This window comes from Rana temporaria, chromosome 10, assembly GCF_905171775.1.
Source record: "Rana temporaria chromosome 10, aRanTem1.1, whole genome shotgun sequence".
Taxonomy (NCBI): Eukaryota; Metazoa; Chordata; class Amphibia; order Anura; family Ranidae; genus Rana; species Rana temporaria.
Genome location: NC_053498.1, coordinates 11,352,150 through 11,376,310, shown reverse-complemented (window position 1 = coordinate 11,376,310; position 24,161 = coordinate 11,352,150). Strand labels below are relative to the sequence as shown.

General features: G+C 43.7%; 1 protein-coding gene across 1 annotated transcript; it reads left to right on the top strand.

Moving 5' to 3' along the window:
* The first annotated feature begins 493 nt into the window (after positions 1-493).
* On the top strand, positions 494-13,591 carry LOC120915983 (phospholipase A2 inhibitor and Ly6/PLAUR domain-containing protein-like). Its single transcript, XM_040326825.1, has 5 exons — positions 494-620; positions 5,038-5,154; positions 7,629-7,775; positions 10,269-10,409; positions 13,339-13,591. Exons 1-5 carry the CDS (start codon positions 569-571, stop codon positions 13,581-13,583), a joined length of 702 nt encoding a protein of 233 aa, XP_040182759.1. The 5' UTR covers positions 494-568; the 3' UTR covers positions 13,584-13,591.
* The last annotated feature ends 10,570 nt before the right edge of the window (positions 13,592-24,161 follow it).

The following is a 24,161-nucleotide window of genomic DNA, read 5'->3' as shown; positions in this document are numbered from 1 at the left end:
TACCAAAGTTTGGCGCCATTCCATGAGTGTGTGCAATTTTAAAGCATGCGATGTTGGGTATCTATTTACTCGGCGTAAAATCATCTTTCACATTATACAAAAAATTGGGCTACCTAACTTTTCTGTAAGTTATTAATTCATAAAACAGTTCCCCCCCCCCCCCCCCCCCCCCCAAAAAAAGGCGTTTGAAAAATTATTGCGCAAATACCGATGATGATTTTTACATGTAGGAGAGGAGTGCCAGAATAGGCCCTGTATGGAAGTGGTTAAGTCACACCTGACAGCTGAACTAGATGGGTATCGCTTTCCACCACTGCCTCCGTTTTACATGACGGCCAGTGAAATGCACAATATCAGAATAGCGAAGGCAATCCAGGAAAGAACGAAATTTTATTTTGAGTTCTTTGTAAAGAGCAAGGATGATTTTGTGTGGCAAAAAAAATGTTGACTCCATGACTATTGGCCGGCTATTTCAGCCCCTCCTATCATTTGTGCATTACTTTGAGGACTCGGCTGGATATCCCGCATTCGACTGACTCGTTCAAGTATTCAACACTTGTACCTCATCATGAGCTCGCTCCTGGGATTTCTATGTGTGCTCTCAGCTTTCACAGCAACTGGTGAGTCCGTTCTCTTCAAATTTATATGCTGTCTCGTATATATCTACAGCAGTCTTTCTCAACCTTTACCACACAGTGGAACCTTTTAAAAAACTTTCTGGTCTCGGGGAACCCTTGCTAAAAATACTGTGGCCCGGATTCAGAAAGGAGATACAACGGCGTATCTCCGGATACGCCGTCGTAACTCTGAGTGTGCGGGGTCGTATCTATGCGCCTGATTCGTAGAATCAGTTACGCATAGATTGCCCTAAGATCCGACCGGCGTAAGTGTCTTAGTATCTTAGGCTGCATATTTACACTGGCCGCTAGGTGGCGCTTCCGTATATTTACGTGAGGAATATGCTAATTGGGTAGATACGTCGATTCAGAAATGTACGTCCGCCCGGCGCATATTTTACGTCGTTTGCGTTCGGCTTTTTCCGGCGTAAAGTTACCCCTGCTATATGAGGGGTAACCTATGTTAAGCATGGACGTTGTTCCCGCGTTGAAGTTTGAAAATTTTACGTCGTTTGCGTAAGTAGTTCGCGAATAGGGCTGTACGTAAGTTACGTTCACGTCTAAAGCGTTGACGATTTGCGGCGTAATTTTTTAGCATGCGCACCAGGATTGTAAAAAAAACGTCAAGTACGCGGGGTCACATGTAATTAATTTTAAATAAAACACGCCCACATCATCCACATTTGAATTAGGCGGGCTTACACCGACACATACGTTACGCCGCCGTAATATAGGGCGCAAGTCCTTTCTGAATACGGAACTTGCGCCCTAATTTACGGCGGCGTAACGTATCTGCGATATGTTACGCCAGCCGATAGATAGACAATTCTATCTGAATCCGGGCCTATATCTACAACTCATAATACATTAGTGTGATGGTCAGTGGGAAGAATGATCCTTACACTTGTGGTCATTGGGAAAAATCCCCCCCCCCCCCTTACAGATGGCTAAAAAGATCAATGGTGTCAGTGGAAACTTATCAGAGAGGTAGAAATTGCTCATTACTCGAGAAACCTCTAGCAACCTCCGGAAGAACCCTAAGGTTCCACAGAACCCTGGTTGAGAAAAAAAAAAAACCCTACTCTACAGTAAGAGCAACCTCCGGAGGAACCCCAAGGTTCCACAGAACCCTGGTTGAGAAACCCTACTCTACTACAGTAAGAGCAACCTTCGGAGGAACCCTAAGGTTCCACAGAACCCTGGTTGAGAAACCCTACTCTACAGTAAGAGCAACCTCCGGAGGAACCCTAAGGTTCCACAGAACCCTGGTTGAGGAACCCTACTCTACAATAAGAGCAACCTCCGGAGGAACGCTAAGGTTCCACAGAACTCTGGTTGAGAAACCCTACTCTACAGTAAGAGCAACCTCCGGAGGAACCCTGGTTGAGAAACCCTACTCTACAGTAAGAGCAACCTCTGGAGGAACCCTAAGGTTCCACAGAACCCTGGTTGAGAAACCCTACTCTACAGTAAGAGCAACCTCCGGAGGAACCCTGGTTGAGAAACCCTACTCTACAGTAAGAGCAACCTCCGGAGGAACCCTAAGGGTTCCACAGAACCCTGGTTGAGAAACCCTACTCTACAGTAAGAGCAACCTCCGGAGGAACCCTAAGGTTCCACAGAACCCTGGTTGAGAAACCCTACTCTACAGTAAGAGCAACCTCCTGGAGGAATCCTAAGGTTCCACAGAACCCTGGTTTAGAAACCCTACTCTACAGTAAGAGCAACCTCCGGAGGAACCCTGGTTGAGAAACCCTACTCTACAGTTAGAGCAACCTCTGGAGGAACCCTAAGGTTCCACAGAACCCTGGTTGAGGAACCCTACTCTACAATTAGAGCAACCTCTGGAGGAACCCTAAGGTTCCACAGAACCCTGGTTGAGAAACCCTACTCTACAGTAAGAGCAACCTCCGGAGGAACCCTGGTTGAGAAACCCTACTCTACAGTAAGAGCAACCTCTGGAGGAACCCTAAGGTTCCACAGAACTCTGGTTGAGAAACCCTACTCTACAGTAAGAGCAACCTTCGGAGGAACCCTAAGGTTCCACAGAACCCTGGTTGAGAAACCCTACTCTACAGTAAGAGCAACCTCCGGAGGAACCCTAAGGTTCCACAGAACCCTGGTTGAGAAACCCTACTCTACAGTAAGAGCAACCTCCGGAGGAACCCTGGTTGAGAAACCCTACTCTACAGTTAGAGCAACCTCTGGAGGAACCCTAAGGTTCCACAGAACCCTGGTTGAGGAACCCTACTCTACAGTAAGAGCAACCTCCGGAGGAACGCTAAGGTTCCACAGAACTCGGGTTGAGAAACCCTACTCTACAGTAAGAGCAACCTCCAGAGGAACCCTAAGGGTTCCACAGAACTCGGGTTGAGAAACCCTACTCTACAGTAAGAGCAACCTCCGGAGGAACCCTAAGGGTTCCACAGAACTCGGGTTGAGAAACCCTACTCTACAGTAAGAGCAACCTCCGGAGGAACCCTAAGGGTTCCACAGAACCCTGGTTGAGGAACCCTACTCTACAGTAAGAGCAACCTCCGGAGGAACCCTAAGGGTTCCACAGAACCCTGGTTGAGGAACCCTACTCTACAGTAAGAGCAACCTCCGGAGGAACCCTAAGGTTCCACAGAACCCTGGTTGAGAAACCCTACTCTACAGTAAGAGCAACCTCCGGAAGAACCCTGGTTGAGAAACCCTACTCTACAGTAAGAGCAACCTCCGGAGGAACCCTAAGGTTCCACAGAACTCGGGTTGAGAAACCCTACTCTACAGTAAGAGCAACCTCCAGAGGAACCCTAAGGGTTCCACAGAACTCGGGTTGAGAAACCCTACTCTACAGTAAGAGCAACCTCCGGAGGAACCCTGGTTGAGAAACCCTACTCTACAGTAAGAGCAACCTCCGGAGGAACCCTAAGGGTTCCACAGAACCCTGGTTGAGAAACCCTATTCTACAGTAAGCTATATTTTATAAATTCCTTGTCCGATGTCTTGAAGGAAGACCTGTCAACTGCTGTCGTAGAGTGTATAGGCTCAATTTACTAATAGTTGTAGTGATCACTATTTTTATCTATGTTTTTGGCATCAGATAAATCAAACCATCCAAAGCTCCTCGTCCTGCAAGGATGCTGAAGCAATAGAATAAATGTCCCCATTAAACATTATTCTTTTGCAGCACACTTGCCTGAAAATAAGAATTGTTCAACCACCATTTTACAGTATTTGCATGGGCTTTAAATGTCTTCATTATTTTTGGGATCTGTGGGGAACTGTTGGACTGCAGCCAGCCTGGATGTTCCTCCTTGCATCAGGGTGTGCCTAGGCTCGGTTTGTTTACTGCTTCTTGCAAAGTGAGCATGTTCCAGGAGTCTGTTTTAGGGTCCTTTCTAATGAATGTTTCCAATCATGTCCAGTGGCGGTGCGTCCATAAGGGGCACACGGGCGCTGCCACCTTCTCTCCCGTCACTCCTGCATGAATCTATCTATGGTCACCGCTGCCACCCCCTATTCAGGTGCCCGGCCCCTTTTCGGGCGCCGGGAGCCTGAATTACAGCTGCGGAGTATTTTTTTGGAAGCACCTGATTAGAGCCATAGGTGATGGCACAGTGGCTGCGTTTGATGGGCAGTGGCTGCGTTTGATGGCACAGTGGCTGCATTTGATGGCACAGTGGTGGCAATTGATGGCACAGTGGCTGCGTTTGATGGCACAGTAGTGGCAATTGATGGCACAGTGGCTGCGTTTGATGGGCACAGTGGCAGCGTTTGATGTGCAAAGTGGCGTTTGATGGGCACAGTGGCTGCGTTTGGGCACAGTGGCTGCATTTGATGGGCACAGTGGCAGCGTTTGATGGGCACAGTGGCTGCGTTTGGGCACAGTGGCTGCATGTGATGGGCACAGTGTCTGCGTTTGATGGGCACAGTGGCTGCATTTTATGGGCACAGTGGCTGCCTTTGATGGGCACAGTGGCTGCGTTTGATGGGCACAGTGGCAGCGTTTGATGGGCACAGAAGCTGCATTTTTTTGGGCACAGTGGCTGCGTTTGATGGGCACAGTGGCTGCGTTTGATGGGCACAGTGGCTGCATTTTATGGGCACAGTGGCTGCATTTGGTGGGCACAGTGGCTGCGTTTGGTGGGCACCGTGGCTGCGTTTGGTGGGCACAGTGGCTGCGTTTGATGGGCACAGTGGCTGCGTTTGATGGGCACAGTGGCTGCGTTTGATGGGCACAGTGTCTGCGTTTGATGGCACAGTGGCAGCAATTGATGGGCACAGTAGCTGCATGTGGTGGGCACAGTGACTGCAATTGATTTTTTTTTTCAGTTTGTTTGTCCCCCCCCAAAAAATGTTTAAAAAAAATCAGCTTAAAACCATTCCTCATTCATGTTTAATGTTTTTTTTTTGTTTTTTGTTTTTTGATCTGCAGGTTATTCCCTCACGTGTAAACTATGCGTGGGCCAAGATTCTTCGTCCTGCGTTGGTACAACAGAGACCTGCTCCCCTGACCATGCGTGTGGTGCTGTCCGCACAGTAACCAAAATCAGTAGGTTATATGGGATGCAACTATTTAAATCGCTTTACAATTTCCAATAAATTAGGCTAAAATTATTTAAAATAAAGCTAAAATAAAAATAAAAGTGGGTGTAAACCTCAGACTTGCAATGTGAACAGATACGCCCCTCTATAGTGTGTGCTTGTCTCAATCCAGTGTCATGTTTGGGGGTTCTAAGTAATATTCTAACAAAAAAATGCAGCGAGTTTCCCGCGGACAGACGACGCGGTGACGACGCTGTTACCCGGAAGTTCAATTCTTCCACCCATGCGTCGAATCACTTCGACGTCATGCGCGGGTTCTCGGGCCAGCGGACATGTCCGGCGGACATGGTTCCAGCGGACATGTTTCTTAGCATGCTAAGAAACATTTGTCCGCTGGAAACCTGTCTGGTCGGCCCGGAAAATTGTCCGGTCGGCCCTACACACGACCGAACATGTCCGCGGAAACTGGTCCGCCGGACCAGTTTCCGCGGACATGTTCGGTCGTGTGTACGAGGCCTTAGAGCGAGAGCAATAATTCTAGCACTAGACCTCCTCTGTAACTCTAAACTGGTGACCTGTAAAAAAAATTCAAGCGTCGCCTATGGAGATTTTTATGTACCAAAGTTTGGCGCATTCCACGAGTGTGCGCAATTTTAAAGCGTGACATGTTAGGTATCTAGGGCCAGATTCAGGTACAATTGCGGCCGTGTAACGTAACCCGTTTACATTACACCGCCGCAAGTTTTCAGTGTTGGTGCCCGATCCACAAAGCACTTACCTGTAAACTTGCGGCGGTGTATCGTAAACACGTCCGGCGCAAGCCCGCCCAATTCAAAATGGGGCGGGTACCATTTAAATTAGGCCGGATATACTGCGCATGCTCCGTTTGCAATTTTCCCGACGTGCTTTGCGCGAAATTACGGCGGCGCGACGTGTTTGTGAATCGTGACGTGCGTAACGTACTTACGCCGGGAACAACAAAAAATTCAAAAGCGACGCGGGAACGACGAGCATACTTTAACATGGTGGAGTAATTTTACACCATGTTAAAGTACCCCTAATTTTGCGACGGGAAACTAAGACTTGCGCCGACGTAACGACGGGAAAAACCTTCGTGGATCGCCGTAACTCCTAATTTGCATACCCGACGCTGGAATACGACGCAAACTCCACCCAGCGGCGGCCGAGGTATTGCATCTTAAGATCCGACAGTGTAAAACAATTACACCTGTCGGATCTTAGGGATATCTATGCGTAACTGGTTCTATGAATCAGTCACATAGATACTCTGAGAGATACGACGGCGTTTCAGAGAAACGCCGTCGTATCTCTTCTGTGAATCTGGACCCTAGTTACTCGGTATAACATCTTCTTTCACATTATACTTAAAAAAATTGGGCTGACTTTACTGGTTTTTTCTTTTTTAATTAACGAAACAGTTATTTATTTATTTTTAAAACATGTTTGAAAAATCGCTGTACAGTGTGACATAAAAAGTTGCAACGACCGCCATTTTATTCCCTAGGGTCTCTGCAAAAAAAAAAAAAAAAACATACTGGCCCAGATTCAGCATAGCTTGCGCTATATTTGCGGGGGAGCAGGGCAACGATTTTGCCCTGCGCCCACGCAAATATTTTGCGTTGCCCTCGATTCACGGAGTAGAATCCGTGACTTGCGAGGGCGCGCCGGCAAATTTGCCCGGCGTAAGCGTGCGCAAGTTAAATGATCCCGCCGGGGGCGGGAATCATTTAAATTAGGCGCGCTCCCGCGCAGAGCGTACAGCGCATGCTCCGTCGGGAAACTTTCCCGACGTGCACTGCGGCAAATGACGTCGCAAGGACGTCATTTGCTTCAAAGTGAACGTGAATGGCGTCCAGCGCCATTCACGAAGCACTTACGCAAACGACGTTACATTTGAACGTTGCGGCGCAGGAGCGGCGGTATACTTTAGCACAGGCTGCCCCTGCTATTAGAAAGGGCAGCCTTGCGCTAAAAGTAGCCGTACGGAAACTCCGTACCTGGCTTGCGCGGGGCCCGCGCAAGATTGTGAATCAGTGGTAGTATGCAATTTGCATACTACACGCTGATCACAATGGGAGCGCCCACTAGCGGCCCACGCAAGAATGCAGCCTAAAATCTGCGTGGCATAAGAGCCTTATGCCGCGCAGATTTTAGGCTGCAGCCGGTGTAACGAGGTTCCTGAATCAGGAGCATTCGTTACACCGGAGCAAGTAAGCAATTGTGCCGTGTAACTATGGTTACACGGGCGCAATTGCTTCTTGAATCTGGGCCACTGTATATAATGTTTGGAGGTTCTGAGTAATTTTTTAAAGAAAAAATTATGATTTTTACATGTAGGAGTGAAGTGTTAGAATTGGCCCGGGTGGGAAGTAGTTAAGCTCCGCCTTTTTAAAGTACTTTAAATAATAAAAAAAAAATAATAGATGTACTCCTTGAAACTTGGTCTCAATATTCTTGTAGATGGAAATGAAATGAACTTGTATTACATCTCCTGCGTGGCTGTAAAGGAGTGTAACAGCCCTGGAAGTATCAGCGTCCCCATTGGAAAAATACGCAGAGGAACCAGCTGTTGTTACACCAGCAACTGCGTCCCGCCTGCTCCTCAGTGTAAGTTTCTGACATGGATCCAAATACTGTCATTGTTTTACCGTTATTAAATATTTATGTGTGGATTTGTTTCCTTCAAAAAAAATATTTCACAGCCAGGGGCGGATTGACCATTCGGGCACTGCCCGAGGTCCCCATGCCACTAAGGGGCCCCATCAGGGTTGCCAGCCTCAGTAAAACCAGGGACAGTATGTAAAAATCTGTGCTTTTTTTACATCTGTTTCTGAAATGTGCCTTACCGACATCATTTGAGTCTAAAAATCCCAAGATTATATCTGCCCCGCCTCTCCAGTACCTTCTCAGTGTGTGTATGTGTACTGTATGTGTGTATGTATACTGTGTGTATACTGTGTGTGTGTGTGTGTGTATACTGTGAGTGTATACTGTGTGTGTGTATTCTGTGTGTATGTATACTGTGTGTGTATTCTGTGTGTATGTATACTGTGTGTGTATTCTGTGTGTATGTATACTGTGTGTGTGTGTGTGTATTCTGTGTGTATGTATACTGTGTGTGTATACTGTGTGTGTGTGTGTGTATACTGTGAGTGTATACTGTGTGTGTGTATACTGTGTGTGTGTATTCTGTGTGTATGTATACTGTGTGTGTATACTGTGTGTGTGTGTGTGTATACTGTGAGTGTATACTGTGTGTGTGTATACTGTGTGTGTGTATTCTGTGTGTATGTATACTGTGTGTGTATTCTGTGTGTATGTATACTGTGTGTGTGTGTGTATGTGTGTGTGTGTGTGTATTCTGTGTGTATGTATACTGTGTGTGTATACAGGGGGGGACTGACAACTCATGGGGCCCCCGGGCAATAGGAGATTATACAGTATACATACATAGTATACACACACACACACAGTATATATACACAGTATACACACACACACATAGTATACATACACAGTATACACACATACAGTATACATACACAGTATACACACACAGTATATACACACATACAGTATACATACACATTATACACACACACACACACACACACACACACACACAGTATACATACACATACAGTATGCATACACAGTATACATACACAGTATACACACACATACAGTATACACACACACATACAGTATACATACACAGTATACACACACAGTATATACACACATACAGTATACATACACAGTATACACACACACAGTATACATACACAGTATATACACATACACACACACATACAGTATACACACACACATACAGTATACACACACAGTATACACACACATACATTATACATACGCAGCATACACACACATACAGTATACATACACAGTATACACACACACACACACACATACAGTATACATACGCAGCATACACACACACACACACACTATACATAAACACACATACAATATACATACACAGTATACACACACAATATACACACACAGTATACATACAGGGGTCCTCTGTGTCCTTTAATAAAAACAAATAAAATATAAAAAAATATATATTAAAAAATGTAAATATTTAAAAAAAATAAAAAATTAAAAAGGGGGGTTGCCATCCTGGACCTATGGGCCCTTTAATAATAATAAAAAAAAAAGGAAATAAAAAAATATATAAAAAAAATATTTGTTTTTATAAATTTTATAAAAAAAAATGTATAAAAAAAAGGTTACCATCCGGGCCCTGGGGACCTCTGCGCCCTTTAATGAAAAACAAATAAAATATTAAAAAAAATATTAAAAAAAATGAATTTTTCTTTTATAAAAAACATTTAAAAAAAAGGGGGGTTGCCATCGGGGACCCTGGGGACCTCTGGGCCCTTTAATAAAAATAAAAAATAATAAAAAGGAAATAAAAAAATCTATAACATTTTTATTATTTTTTTTTATATAAATTGTATAAAAAATGTATAAAAAAAAGGGGGCGGGGTACCATCCAGGCCCTGGGGACCTCTGTGCTCTTTAATAAAAACAAATAAAATATAAAAGAATATATTTAAAAAAATGTAAATATTTCTTTATAAAAAAAACATTTTTTTAAAAGGGGGGTTGTCATCCGGGGCCCTTTAATAAAAAAAAAAAATAATCTATAAAAAAAAAAAAAAAAAATGTATAATTTTGTTTTATAAAAAAAAGAGGGGGGGTTACTATCCGGGCCCTTTAATAAAAAAATAAACAAAAAAAATGTATAAAAAAAAAGGGGGGTTGCCATCCGGGGTCCTGGGAAAAAAAAGGGGGTTGCCATCTGGGCCCCTGGGCCCCTTACAGGTGTACTGCCTGTACCCCCCTGATGGCGGCCCTGGGTAGGTTGGCAACACTGAAAAGCAGTGCAGGGAGACTAGATGAGAATAAACATCTGTCTGTGGTCCTCCCCACCATTCCTTACTCTGTCCAACAATAAGAAATAGTTTGACATGATTTGCAAAAATAATCATTAACACTCTGTGTAGGTGTCTTTACTGTAAAATGATTGGGCGTTTGCCAGTCTGAGGTCATTTCATGCTGTTTTCAAAGTACCGGCAGATGACAAAGAAGCCAATGGATTGTTCTGTGGCGCATGTGTGACAGAAACTTCAACCGACTGCTCTGCGGAGGGGATAATGGAATGTACCGGAAAGGAAGACATGTGCCTCTTCCAAACAACCCTTACCACAGGTAAAAAAATGTCTCCAACGAGATCGATTTACAGGTTATTCCCTCACGTGTAAACTATGCGTGGGTCAAGATTCTTCGTCCTGCGTTGTGTTGAGCGGAATACGCCATATTCGATTTCGCGATATATCACGAATATATAGCCGAATATTCGTGAAATATTCGCTAAAATCGAATATTCGTGATATTTTATAAAAAAAAAAAAAAATTTGCGAAATTTCGCTAATGCGAATGCGAAATTGATTGCAAAATTTTGACAACTGTGGTAGGAGAACTCTGATTGGCTCTGATGCAAAAGAAGGGCGGAGAAAGTATTCGCGAATATTCTGAAATCGAATATTGGTGATATTTTATCGAAATTTCGCTAATGCCAATGCGAAATTGATTGCGAGATTTTGACAACTCTGATTGGCTCTGATGCAAAAGAAGGGCGCAGAAAGTATTCGCGAATATTCGGAAATCGAATATTGGTGATATTTTATCGAAATTTCGCTAATGCGAATGCGAAATTGATGGCGAGATTTTGACAACTGTGGTAGGAGAACTCTGATTGGCTCTGATGCAAAAGAAGGGCGGAGAAAGTATTCGCGAATATTCAGAAATCGAATATTCGCGATTGCGAATATTCGGCAACATAAAAGGATCGCCTCAGCTTAGCTACTCGGCCCAGGGTCTCTAATCATACCAGCAATGCTTTTAGACGTCGATAGGATGTGATCTGTTTTAAAAATAAATTTGAAAAAATACGAATATTCGGAATAGCGAATTTTGGCCGCGAAATTCGAGTTATTCGCGAATATTCGAATATGCCATATTCGTAACGAATATTTGAAATGCGAATATTCGTGAGCAACACTAGCGTTGACCTGCTCCCCTGACCATGCGTGTGGTGCTGTCCGCACAGTAACCAAAATCAGTAGGTTATATGGGATGCAACTATTTAAATTGCTTTACAATTTCCAATAAATTAGGCTAAAATTATTTAAAATAAAGCTAAAATAAAAATAAAAGTGGGTGTAAACCTCGGACTTGCAATGTGAACAGATACGCCCCTCTATAGTGTGTGCTTGTCTCAATCCAGTGTCATTTTTGGGGGTTCTAAGTAATATTCTAACAACAAAAAATACTGATTGTGAACAAAAAGTGACAGAAAAGGCCCAGACTGGAGGTGGTTGATCCCTAGGGTTGCCACCTTTTCTTCAAGTCAAACCCGAACACTTTAGCGGCGCACAGCTATTTTTTTTAAGGCTTCATTTCCACTGGCGTTTTTAGGCTCCATTCACACCTAGGCGTTTTTACGCCTGAAGCGCTACGCTCACAAACGCCAGAGGGATGAAAATACATTATTTGCTATGGTGACTGTTCACACCTGAACGCCTAAACGCCTGTCGCGCGAAGCTCAAACAAGTCCCGGACCTTTTTTTGAAACGGGCGTTTCGTCGCTTTAATAAATAGAACTTGTCGCCCATGCAGAAGATTAAAAAAATCTACCAACATAGCAACAAGTGATGAAAAGATGATCATTTTTCCTATTGGCTAAAATAAAAAACCGCAAAGTACAAAAACGTCGGACAACGCTGTATGCAAACGCGCAAATAAGCATGAATACGCGCGACAAAACGCCGGAAAAAAACGCCCAAAAAAACGACCGACGCTCAGGTGTGAATGCAGCCTTACAGCCACTTTTCTGAGCGTTTTTTACAGCTTAAAAACGCCTGTCCATGTTATTCTATGGCATCATGCCCACATAGGCGTTTTTGAGCTGCAAATGGCATATGCGTTTTTGAGCTGTAAAAAAAAACGCAGGACCAGGGCGTTCTGATGCTCCAGAGTAGAGCTGTAAAAACGCCAGACGTTAAAAAATGCTCAAAAACGCGCGAAAACGCTCAAAAACGCGACCGTGGCATTTTTTTTTTTTTTTACAAAATAAACATGGACAGGCGTTTTTAAGCTGTAACACAGCTAACAACAGTGGCTGTAAAAACGCCAGTGGAAATGAAGCCTAATAGTATAAACTATACATATATTTTGCTATTATATAACATTTCTAATCATATAAAGAAAATAAGAGTCCCCCTTTACACCAGAGTCCCCCTTTACACCAGAGTCCCCCTTTACACCAGAGTCCCCCTTTACACCAGAGTCCCCCTTTACACCAGAGTCCCCCTTTACACCAGAGTCCCCCTTTACACCAGAGTCCCCCTTTACATCAGAGTCCACAGAGCCCCCGTTTACATCAGAGTCCCCCTTTACATCAGAGTCCCCCTTTACATCAGAGTCCCCCTTTACATCAGAGTCCCCCTTTACATCAGAGTCCCCCTTTGACATCTGAACTCGCAGAGTTCCCTTTCACCGTAAGGGGGGGACTCTGCAGAACTCTGGGAACTCTGACATAAGGGATGCTCTGGGAACCCTGATTTAAGGGGGGACACTGAGAACTCTGATGTACGGAAAGGACTCTGATGTAAGGGAGATCACTGTGGCCTCTGGTGTTAAGGGGTAGCCCTAAGAACCCTGATTTACCTTAGTGTACTCACTCAGAGGCAGGAGAGAGAAGGGGGGGGGACTTCAGTCACAGACAGGGATGGATGGTGAGCTCACTCACCCCTTGGCAGTTAACACCTCTCATCCAGGTGTATCTGAGGCTGTTGGGTTTTAAATTTCCGGCCCCTTCAGCCAGTAACCCTGCTGGAAAGCCATAGTCTGGTCTGAAAAATGTGTCTGGGTTTCAGGCAGTCTGAAACCCGGACACATGATTCCAAACCCGAACTGTCCGGGTGAATCCCGGACAGGTGGCAACGCTATTGATCCCCTCGCTTCTTATTGCGTCTCTGAGAAAGGAGGAAGGAAAATCCCCCCCCTGTCAGCAGCCCTGATGATCAATATGCCTCTGCAGTACAAAATAACCTGAGATTATCCCTCCCCGTTACAGGATTACTCAACACCCAGGAGGCTCTTCGAGGGTGCGCCACCAAATCCTATTGCAATATTGCTAAGCAGTCTGTGAAATCTGCCGAAATGAATGTTGAACTGACCTATAGCTGTACACCGGGGGAGAACCATACGGCCATTACTCCAACCGGTCAAGACGATCCCGGCAACTCCCACAGCGGTCATTCTCCTTCAGCAACTCTTATGAGTATACTGTTGTTGTTTCTTCTTTGCAGTAAATGGTAGGAAGTCCATTTGTGTGGTCTGGGTGGATTTCTTCTGAGCGTTAAAAGGAATTTCTTAGAAAAATAAATACATATTTTGTTCTCAGTAGGGAAGACAAAATTGATGGGTGGAGAAGACTTCAGATCTTCTTTTATTAACCACTTAAGCCCCGGACCATATTGCTGCCCAAAGACCCAAGGTGTTTTTACAGTTTGGGACTGCGTCGCTTTAACAGACAATTGCGCGGTCGTGCGACGTGGCTCCCAAACAAAATTGGGGGCCTTTTTTTCCCACAAATAGAGCTTTCTTTTGGTGGTATTTGATCACTTCGGCGGTTTTTATTTTTTGCGCTATAAACAAAAATAGAGCGACAATTTTGAAAAAAATGCAATATTTTTTACTTTTTGCTATAATAAATATCCCCCCAAAAACATATATACAATTTTTTTTTCCTCAGTTTAGGCCGATACGTATTCTTCTACCTATTTTTGGTAAAAAAAATCGCAATAAGCGTTTATCGATTGGTTTGCGCAAAATGTATAGCGTTTACAAAATAGGGGATAGTTTTATGGCATTTTTATTATTTTTTTTTTTTTTTTACTACTAATGGCGGCGATCAGCGATTTTTTTCGTGACTGCGACATTATGGCGGACACTTCGGACAATTTTGACACATTTTTGGGATTTTTGTCATTTTCACAGCAAAAAATGCATTTAAATTGCATTCTTTATTGTGAAAATGACAGTTGCAGTTTGGGAGTTAAACACAGGGGGCGCTGTAGGAGTTAGGGTTCACCTGGGGTGTGTTTACAACTGTAGGGGGGTGTGGCTGTAGGTCTGACGTCATCGATCGTGTCTCCCTATAAAGGGGATGACGCGATCGATGCGCCGACACAGTGAAGCACGGGGAAGCCGTGTTTACATACGGCTCTCCCCGTTCTTCAGCTCCGGGGAGCGATCGCGACGGAGCGGCTATAAACAAATAGCCGCGCCGTCGTCCCGGATCGCTCCCCGAGGGGACCCGACCGCCGCAAGTCGCGGGGGGGGGGGGTCCCGATCGGACCCCCGACCCACGTCTAGGCAGGGACGTACAGGTACGCCAATGTGCCTGTACGTGCCATTCTGCCGACGTATATGTACATGCGGCGGTCGGGAAGGGGTTAAACAGCCTCTAAAGATCTAAAACCATCAGGTCAGGTATTACACTCATCCCTCTGGTAGCCTTTTCTACCTTACCTTCCAGGGGCAGCTCTTTAATTAGGCAAATTAGGCGGTCGCCTAAGGCCTTGCACTCACAGGGGCCACGCAGCCGCCTAATTTGCCTCTGCTCAATCACTGTTTGATAGATCCGTGCAACTTTCTGCAGCCATTTTTTATTTGCTTGAATTTTTTTTACCCATTATGGGCATGGTTGGTCTAAGTTTTGCTTAACCACTTGAGACCCGCGACAAAAGACGTCCACAGCGCGGCTCTCAAGTGCCAAGTGGACGTCTTTGGACGTCTCTTTAAGTGCATTACCCGCGCGACACTGTCCCGGCGCATCGCTGAAGAGCCGATGCGTGTACCTGAAGAGCCGATGCGTGTACCTGGCGGCCGCGATGTCCGCCGGGTACCCACGATCGTCGGGAACACAGCAGGGACGTGGAGCTCTGTGTGTAATGATGGGGTGTAAACACAGAGCTCCACGTCCTGTCAGAGGAGAGGAGACCGATCTGTGTCCCTTGTACATAGGGACACAGCATCGGTCACCTCCCCCAGTCACCCCCCTCCCCCCACACAGTTAGAACACACCCAGGCTACACATTTAACCCCTTCCCCGCCCCCTAGTGTTAACCCCTTCACTGCCAGTCACATTTATACAGTAATTAGTGCATTTTTATAGCACTGATCGCTGTATAAATGTGAATGGCGCCAAATTTGTGTCAAAAGTGTCCGATACGTCCGCCGCAATATCGCAGTCCCAATAAAAATCGCAGATCGCCGCCATTACTAGTAAAAAAAAAAAATAATAAAAAAAAAAAAAATTCTGTCCCCTATTTTGTAGGCGCTATAACTTGTGCGCAAACCAGTCGCTTATTGCGATTTTTTTTTTTTTTACAAAAATACGTAGAAAAATACGTATCGGCCTTAACTGAGAAAAAAAATTGTTTTTTAAAAAAAAAAATGGGGATATTTATTCTAGCAACAAGTAAAAAAAATATATATATTTTTTTAAATTGTCGCTGTTTTTTTGTTTATAGCGCAAAAAATAAAAACCGCAGAGGTGATCAAATACCACCAAAAGAAAGTTCTATTTGTGGGGAAAAAAGGACGTCAATTTTGTTTGGGAGCCACGTCGCACGACCGCGCAAATGTCAGTTAAAGCGACGCAGTGCCGGAAGCTGAAATTTCGCCTGGGAACGAAGGGGGTTTATGTGCCCAGTAAGCAAGTGGTTAAGGCCTCACAAAGCCTAGAGCCGCCTCTGTTACCTTTTTTCCAGTATTGTAACCTCTTATGGGAGTGTCAGATGCCGGGGTCCCCCATCCCACCAAGGAGTTGTGTGACAAGTGAGCAAGTCAATGCCACCCACCATAGGAGCCCTTTCACACCGAGCCTCCCCTATTTTTAGCGGCGCTTTACCGTTGGATTTGCTGCGCTTTTCGGCCGCTAGCGGGGCACTTTTAACCCCCGCTAGCGGCCGAAAAAGGGTTAAAACCGCCCGCAAACCACCGCTACAGTGGCGGTTTGCCGGCGGTACGGCGGCGCTGCCCATTGATTTCAATGGGCAGGAGCGCATTACAAGCGGTGAGTTCACCGCTCCTAATGCGTTCCAAAGAAGCTGCTGGCAGGACGTTTCCTGACGCCCTGCCAGCGCACCGCTCCAGTGTGAAAGCCCTTGTGTACGTGGCATTAGGCCTGATTCACACCTATGCAGGTTGCAGTTTGCAGATTCCAGGTGCATTTCGCGTTTTTCAATTCACGCTTTTGATCCCTTGAAGTCTATGGAACCAAGAAAAACTGTAAAAAGTCCTTGGGCCCTTTCCATAAAAGGCACAGATGTGAACGACATCCATAGGAAACCATGGTAATTAGACTGCAGTGTGTTTCTGCAAAACTGAAAATGCACTAAAAAATGCATAGATGTGAAACAGGCCGAAATAAAAAAAATATAATTTTTTTTTTAATTAAAAAAAAATATATATACATATTAAAAAAATACACCTATAGTTTTCATTTTTTTCATTTTAAATATATACATACAATTTTCGTTGTGTGTGTATATATATATATATAGAAAATGAAAACTATAGGTGTATTTTTTTAATATGTATATAAATATTTTTAATGAAAAACATTATATATTTTTTATTTTGGCCTGTTTCACATCTGTGACTTTTATGTATATATATATATATATATATATATATATATATATATATATATATATATATATATATATATATATATATATATACACATATATATACATATAATTCTACACACATATATATATATATATATATATATATATATATATATATATATATATATATATATATAATTTTACATATATATATATATAGATAGATAGATATATATCCATACATATAATTTTACATATATATATAGATAGATAGATATATATCCATACATATAATTTTCGTTATATATATATATATATATATATATATATATATATAAATACAGTATATATATGTAAAATTATATATATATATATATATATATATATATATATATATATATATATATATATATATATATAAAATGAAAACTATAGGTGTATATATGTACACCTATAGGGGCAGATCCACAAAGATCTGCACCGGCGCAGCGTATCTAAGATACGCTACGCCGCTGTAACTTACCCGGCTTTGGTTTGAATCCACAAAGAATTTGCGCCGTAAGTTACGGCGGCACAGCGTATCTCTCGTGGCGTAACGGCGCGTAATTCAAATCGGCGAGTAGGGGGCGTGTTTCATTTAAATGAAGCGGGTCCCCGCGCCGAACGAACTGCGCATGCGCCGTCCCTAAATTTCCCGCCGTGCATTGCGCTAAATGACGTCGCAAGGACGTCATTGGTTTTGACGTGGACGTAAATTACGTCCAGCCCCATTCACGAACGACTTACGCAAACAAAATAAAACAATTAAAATTCGACGCGGGAACGACGGCCATACTTAACATTGCGTACGCCACCAAATAGCAGCTTTAACTATACGCCGAAAAAAGCAGACTAGAAACGTTGTAAAGGAATGCGACGGCCGCTCGTACGTTCGTGGATCGCCGTAAATAGCTAATTTGCATACTCGACGCGGAATACGACGGGAACGCCACCCAGCGGACGCCGAAGAATTGCATCTTAGATCCGAAGGCGTACGAAGACGTACGCCTGTCGGATCTAACCCAGATGCTGTTGTATCTTGTTTTGAGGATTCAAACCAAAGATACAACACGGGAAATTTGAAAGTACGCCGGTGACTTGTCCTCAATGTTCCACTGTGGGGAAAGTTCCTTCACTGACTGCGCAGGCGCAAACTTCCTGACGGAAATTCCCGAACCTCGCCCGGCATCCAGGCTCATTCTTTAACATCCCCGTGGATTGGAGGATGTTAAAAAAAGAGCCAGGAGGCCGAGCGAGCGAAGCGAGCCGTCCGAGCGCAGCGAGGACGTGAGGCCGACTGGCCACTTTCCTCTAAGTCCACGTCGCTCTGGATGCCGGCCGCCGTTCGGGGATTTCCGTCAGCAAGTTTGCACCTGCGCAGTGCTTGAAGGAACTTTCCAGATAGCTGGAACCATCTCTGCGCATCAGTTCGCGCATGCGCTGGAACTTCCATGATACATGGAACCAGCACGGCAGATCACCGGCGTATCACTAGATACGCCGGCGTACTCTCTTTGTGGATCTGCCCCATAGTATACATATTTACATATTATGTATATATAAATATTATAAATATTATATGTATATATTTTTTTATTTCTTCAAATAAACATATATATATATACACATATAATTTTAGTTTTATATATATATATATATATATATATATATATATATATATATATATATATATATATATATATATATATATATATATATATATATATATGTGTGTGTATATATGTGTATATATATATATTTTTTATATATACAGTATATATTATTTCTTTTTAATATATGATAGTTGAAAATAGTACAGACCCTGTTCCCCATCGTTCACTGGCTTTCACAGCAGATTCCAGGCACTTGACCCCCTCCTCGTCTATATTATGTACATTGCAGCACCCAAGACCACAAGCAAAAATAAACAGGAAAACGACACTTTAAGCAATTCAGTGTCTTGAAGGATTTTAAAAGCAAAAATCTGGCATGCAAGAACAAAAACAAAGAAAAAACAAACAAACCCCTGGGCTATACATTATGTACAGTGTTAGCCCTAAGCAATCTATAAAGAACATTATGTATTGTTATTATGTAAAGTATTTTTTATAAATGTTTAATAAATGTTTTAAAGACCAGATCTCTATAAAAAATTGAATTTAAATCTTGTGTAGACGTATGCAAGCTAACATAGATGTAAACCACAAATAAATGGCATTTAGTTTGTGCTTGTGTTTTATGTCCCTTTTTTTTGTAAATTTTAAAAGCCAATATAAAGGAATAGTAGTAAAAAGCCCTTGTGGATTTAATTAACCTTTTTGTTGGGTTAATTCTCCTTTAAGGGGGTGTGGCAGGGGGGCGTGTCCCATACTTACATACGTTTGCTGGTAGGTGTCCCTCATTCCCATCTCAAAATGTTGGGAGGTATGTACTACCAAAAGAGGGGATACCACAGACTCGATGTCCACCGGACACAGGCAGAACAACAATCTACCTATGTAAACAAGGCACATTGTCGTTCTGTGAGAAGGGAAGGTATGGATCCTGTGTTCCTGCAGAGCAGGAACACGGAATACACGCCTTCCCCTAATCAAAGCACCTCCCCCACAGTGAGTAAACACTCCCTAGGCACACATTTAAGCCTTTGATCACCCCTGATGTTAACCCCTTCCAGGCCAGTATCATTAGTACAGTGATAGTACATATTCTTTGGCACTGATCACTGTATTGGTGTCACTGCTTCCCACAAAGTGTCACTCAGTCAGTGCCGATCCTGACCTCCCCGGGGCCCTAAGCAAAATAACATGTCTAATTAAAGTTGAGAAGCGGGGGGGCTGCCGAAAATCAAATGACATGTCGCATTAAAGTTGAGAAGCGGGGGAGGGCGCAGTGACATGTCACATTAATGATTAAATTACATCTTACATTAAAGTGAGAAGCGGGGGATGCTGACTTCTTACCTCTTCTCCCATGCAGCCAGCAAGTTGAGAAGCAGGGTGAGGGGGCCTGAAAATGACTTCTTACCAGGCGGGGCCTCTAGTAATTTTGGGGGGCCCTCCGCAGCTTTTCGGGGCCCTAAGCGGCTCGCATAGTGAGCCTATAGGGCGGATCGGCCCTGCCCTTAGGCCCAGATTCTCAAAAGAGATACGACGGCGTATCTCCAGATACGCCGTCGTATCTCTGTGTCGCGCCGTCGTATCTATGCGCCTGATTCTTAGAATCAGTTACGCATAGATATCCATTAGATCCGACAGGCGTAAGTCTCGTACGCCGTCGGATCGTAACTGCATTTTTTTTTTGAACGCTAGGTAGCGCTTCCGTTGAATTATTCCGTCAAGTATGCAAATTAGCTAGTTACGCGAATTCCTTATGGAGCCTTATGCCAGTCATTTCTTAGGCTGCAGTCGGCGTATCGAGGTTCCTGAATCAGGAGCATTCGATATGCCGGGGCAAGTAAGCAATTGCGCTGCGTAACTATGGTTACGCAGACGCAATTGCTCTCTGAATCTGGGCCAGTGTTTCTGGCAAATTCCAGTTCCAGTTCCAGATTGTGTACTCCAGTTCCAGATTGTGTACTCCAGTTCCAGATTGTGTACTCCAGTTCCAGATTGTGTACTCCAGCTCCAGATTTTGTACTCCAGCTCCAGATTTTGTACTCCAGCTCCAGATTTTGTACTCCAGTTCCAGATTTTGTACTCCAGTTCCAGATTTTGTACTCCAGTTCCAGTGCACAATCTTTCCCGCGATTCCTCTGTCACAGGAGACATTCAGTCTGAAGTTGTGATGTTGGAGGGTCTGGAATGTGGGAGTGAAAATAGCCATGTGACACTGATATCCCTTACATTTCTCCGGCTTCTAAATAAAGATCAGGGAAGGGCAGGAATGCGATGCACGGCCGTTTGCTGTTGCTCTAAAAATCTGTTGGTTTTGCCTCCCATAATAAAATATACTGTAAATAAATAAACGTTTAATACTTGTGTGTTTTTGTGGGGGGAATTTTCCTGACACATAATGCCCATACATCTTCAGGGGTGAGGGGGGTAGCACAATTTGGCGTGTTCGCCCTGGGCACTAGATGACCTTGTCCCGGCACTGACTGTTCAGATGTGAGCTAGAGATGTAGATGAGATAGAGAGATAACATGTCACATTGTTACTTTTGTATCTACTCTGTTTAATTCATCTGCAGATCAAAGTGATGAACTTCCATCTGCATATGTTCTCAGTTAAAGTTGAACTCCAGGAATAAAGATACTTTGTACAATGTGCACACATACTACGTGTTCAGTCCAAAGAGACTCATGCCCCCTTGTGGACTTATCTTTAATTTACATCTGACAGTTTTGTGGAGCTCCGGAAAAGATAGCTATCACCAGATCTCCAACACTGGACCTTCTGGTCTCGGCTCCTTCAGCTGCAGGGGCAATGCAGCCGCCAATCCTGCCCCTCCCCCCTATCTGCCCAATCACTCAACTCATTCACAAAATACAAAGGCTTCTGTGAATGGGCAGCAAAGGAGAGGGCTGGACAGAGCTGCTGTGTGTGCTTCTCTGTTCTCAGAGCCCCAGGGGAGCGCCATAAATCTGTCCAATGTATATAAAAGAGATCATTCCAGGAGGCATACACGTGTTTGACTCATAGGGGTAGATTCACGTACGGGCGCCTAAAATTAGGACGGCCTAGCCTACTCTTTTTAGGCTACACCGCCTTAAATTATTTAGGTTAAAAGTGATTCTCAAACCACTTACCTTCAAATTTTAGGCGGCGTAGCCTAAAGCGAGCGGGCGTAAGCGCGCCTAATTTAAATGACTGGGAGGGGGGCGTGTATTATTGAAATGAGGCTTGACCTCACGTTTTTTTACGTACACTGCGCATGCGCCGAGCGACTACATTTCCCAGTGCGCATTGCGGCTAAGTAGGCCGTACGGGCCTATTGATTTCGACGCGTCCGTAAACGACGTAAATCCCGATTCGCGGACGACTTGCGCAAACGACGTAAAAAATTCGAACCTCGCGGCGGGAACGGCGGCCATATTTAACATTGTTATTCCACCTCATAGGTGGAATAACTTTAGGCGGCCTATCGCATACGGAAACGACGTAACTCGACGGTGTAGGCCCGGCGTACGCTCGTAAATCATCGGGAATCGGCGTAGACCCTAATTTACATAATCTAGGCCGGCCGCAATGGCAGCGCCATCTAGCGGCCAAAAGAAACATTGCAACCTAAGATAGAATGGCGCAAGCCGGCCTATCTTAGGTATGTTTAAGTGTATCTCTGTTAGAGAATACACTTAAACATAGGCCGGCTTAGATTCAGAGTTAGGTCGGCTTATCTGTAGATAAGCCGGCCTAACTCTTTGTGAATCTACCTAACAGTATACCTGCATGTTTTACAAAGTGGCTGATTTCCTGAAGTTCCAGTTTAAAAACATGATGTGTAAAAAAAAAAAAAAGCATTGTCATTTCCTGTAAAAAAATTGTAAACGATCACCTTGTAAAACAACCCAAATAGAACTGAAAGGCAAAACATTTGTGTATAGATATACAAAAAAAAAAAAAATTATAAGTACCTGTTTTCCCTTTTTTAGAAGTGATCCCATTTCCTCTGTTCTCAGCTGCATAAGAGCTGTGGGGAGGAGAAGCAACAGCACACGGATCTTCCCAGTGAATGGCTGTGCAGCGGGGGGGGGGGGGGGACCTGTCAGAACAAGTCTTATCATAGGAGGAGAGCAGGCGGAATTCCCAGCAGAAATGCCAACGGTGTGCTCTCCTGCCTAGTGTGGTCAGTTTGTAATAGGAAAGCAGAGGGAGTGGCAGGAACATCAGGGATTTCACACAAAGGAATAAGGAAGCAATACAAAAAAAACTTTTTTTTTTTTTTTTTATACAAGTACATAGTACATCAGGCACATGTCAGGAATATGAAGTGTTGGGTTTACATACTTTAAATAAAATGTGCCCCATATCAACCCATAGTTTACACTAATCCGCCTTAATTAGCCTCTTCTTCCCCTTCTCTTCTAAGCTATTATTGTCCTGCAGATTCTTTTAGGTAGATTCAGAAAGAGTTAGGCCGACTTATCAGTAGATAAGCCGACCTAACTCAGAATCTACGCCGACTTATGTTTAAGCGTATTCTCAAACAGAGATACGCTTAAACACATCTAAGATAGGACAGCTTGCGCCGTTCTATCTTAGCTTGCAATATTTCGGATGGCCGCTAGGTGGCGCTTCCATTGCAGTCGGCGTAGAATATGTAAATGAGGAGATACGCCGATTCACGAACGTACGCCCGGCCGACGCAGTACATTTACGCCGTTTCCGTAAGCCATTATCAGGCCTAAAGTTATTCCACCTATTAGATGGAATAGCAATGTTAAAGTATGGCCGCCGTTGCCGCTTCGAGATTCAAAATTTTTACGTCGTTTGCGTAAGTCGTCCGCGAATAGCGATTTACGTCGTTTACGTCCACGTCTGAATCAATAGGCCCGTGCGGCGTACTTAGCCGCAATGCACACTGGGAAATGTAGGCGCCCGGCGCATGCGCAGTGATAAAAAAACGTCAAAAACGTGAGGTCAAGCCTTATTAACATAAAACACGCCCCCCTTACACACATTTGAATTTGGCGCCCTTACGCCCGCCCGCTTTGGGCTACGCCGCCGTAACATAGCAGGCAAGTACATTGAGAATCATGTACTTGCCTAGCTAACTTACGGAGGCGTAGCCTAAACACGCTAAGCTACGCCGCCGCAAGTTTAGGGCAATGTACGTGAATCTACCTATTTCTATTTTTCTAACCATTAATGGTTTAACAGTTTTTGTTTTATTCATCTAGTTTTTTTTTGTTTGTTTATTTTTTTTGTTTTTGTTCATTTAGTTCGTTTTTTTTTGTTTGTTTTGTTTTATTGTCTTTTTGTCACATTAAAGAAAGCACAACATTAAACATAACGCCTTTATTTCAATTGAAAATAACATTGCAATGCTTTATACCAGAGTTATAATATCAGTGTGATTTTACACAAGTCAAACTATATAATAAAATGTATACTTTTTACCTATAGTAACAATCCTTTTTTTTTTTAACTATAATAATCAAAGTAGAATAAAAATGAATTTCTAGTTATGTTACAATTTTAGAATTCAAAAAACGATTAAATAATCATGCAAGAAAAAAGACACCAAAAAAAGCCTTGTTTGCCCTAAAAATGATGGG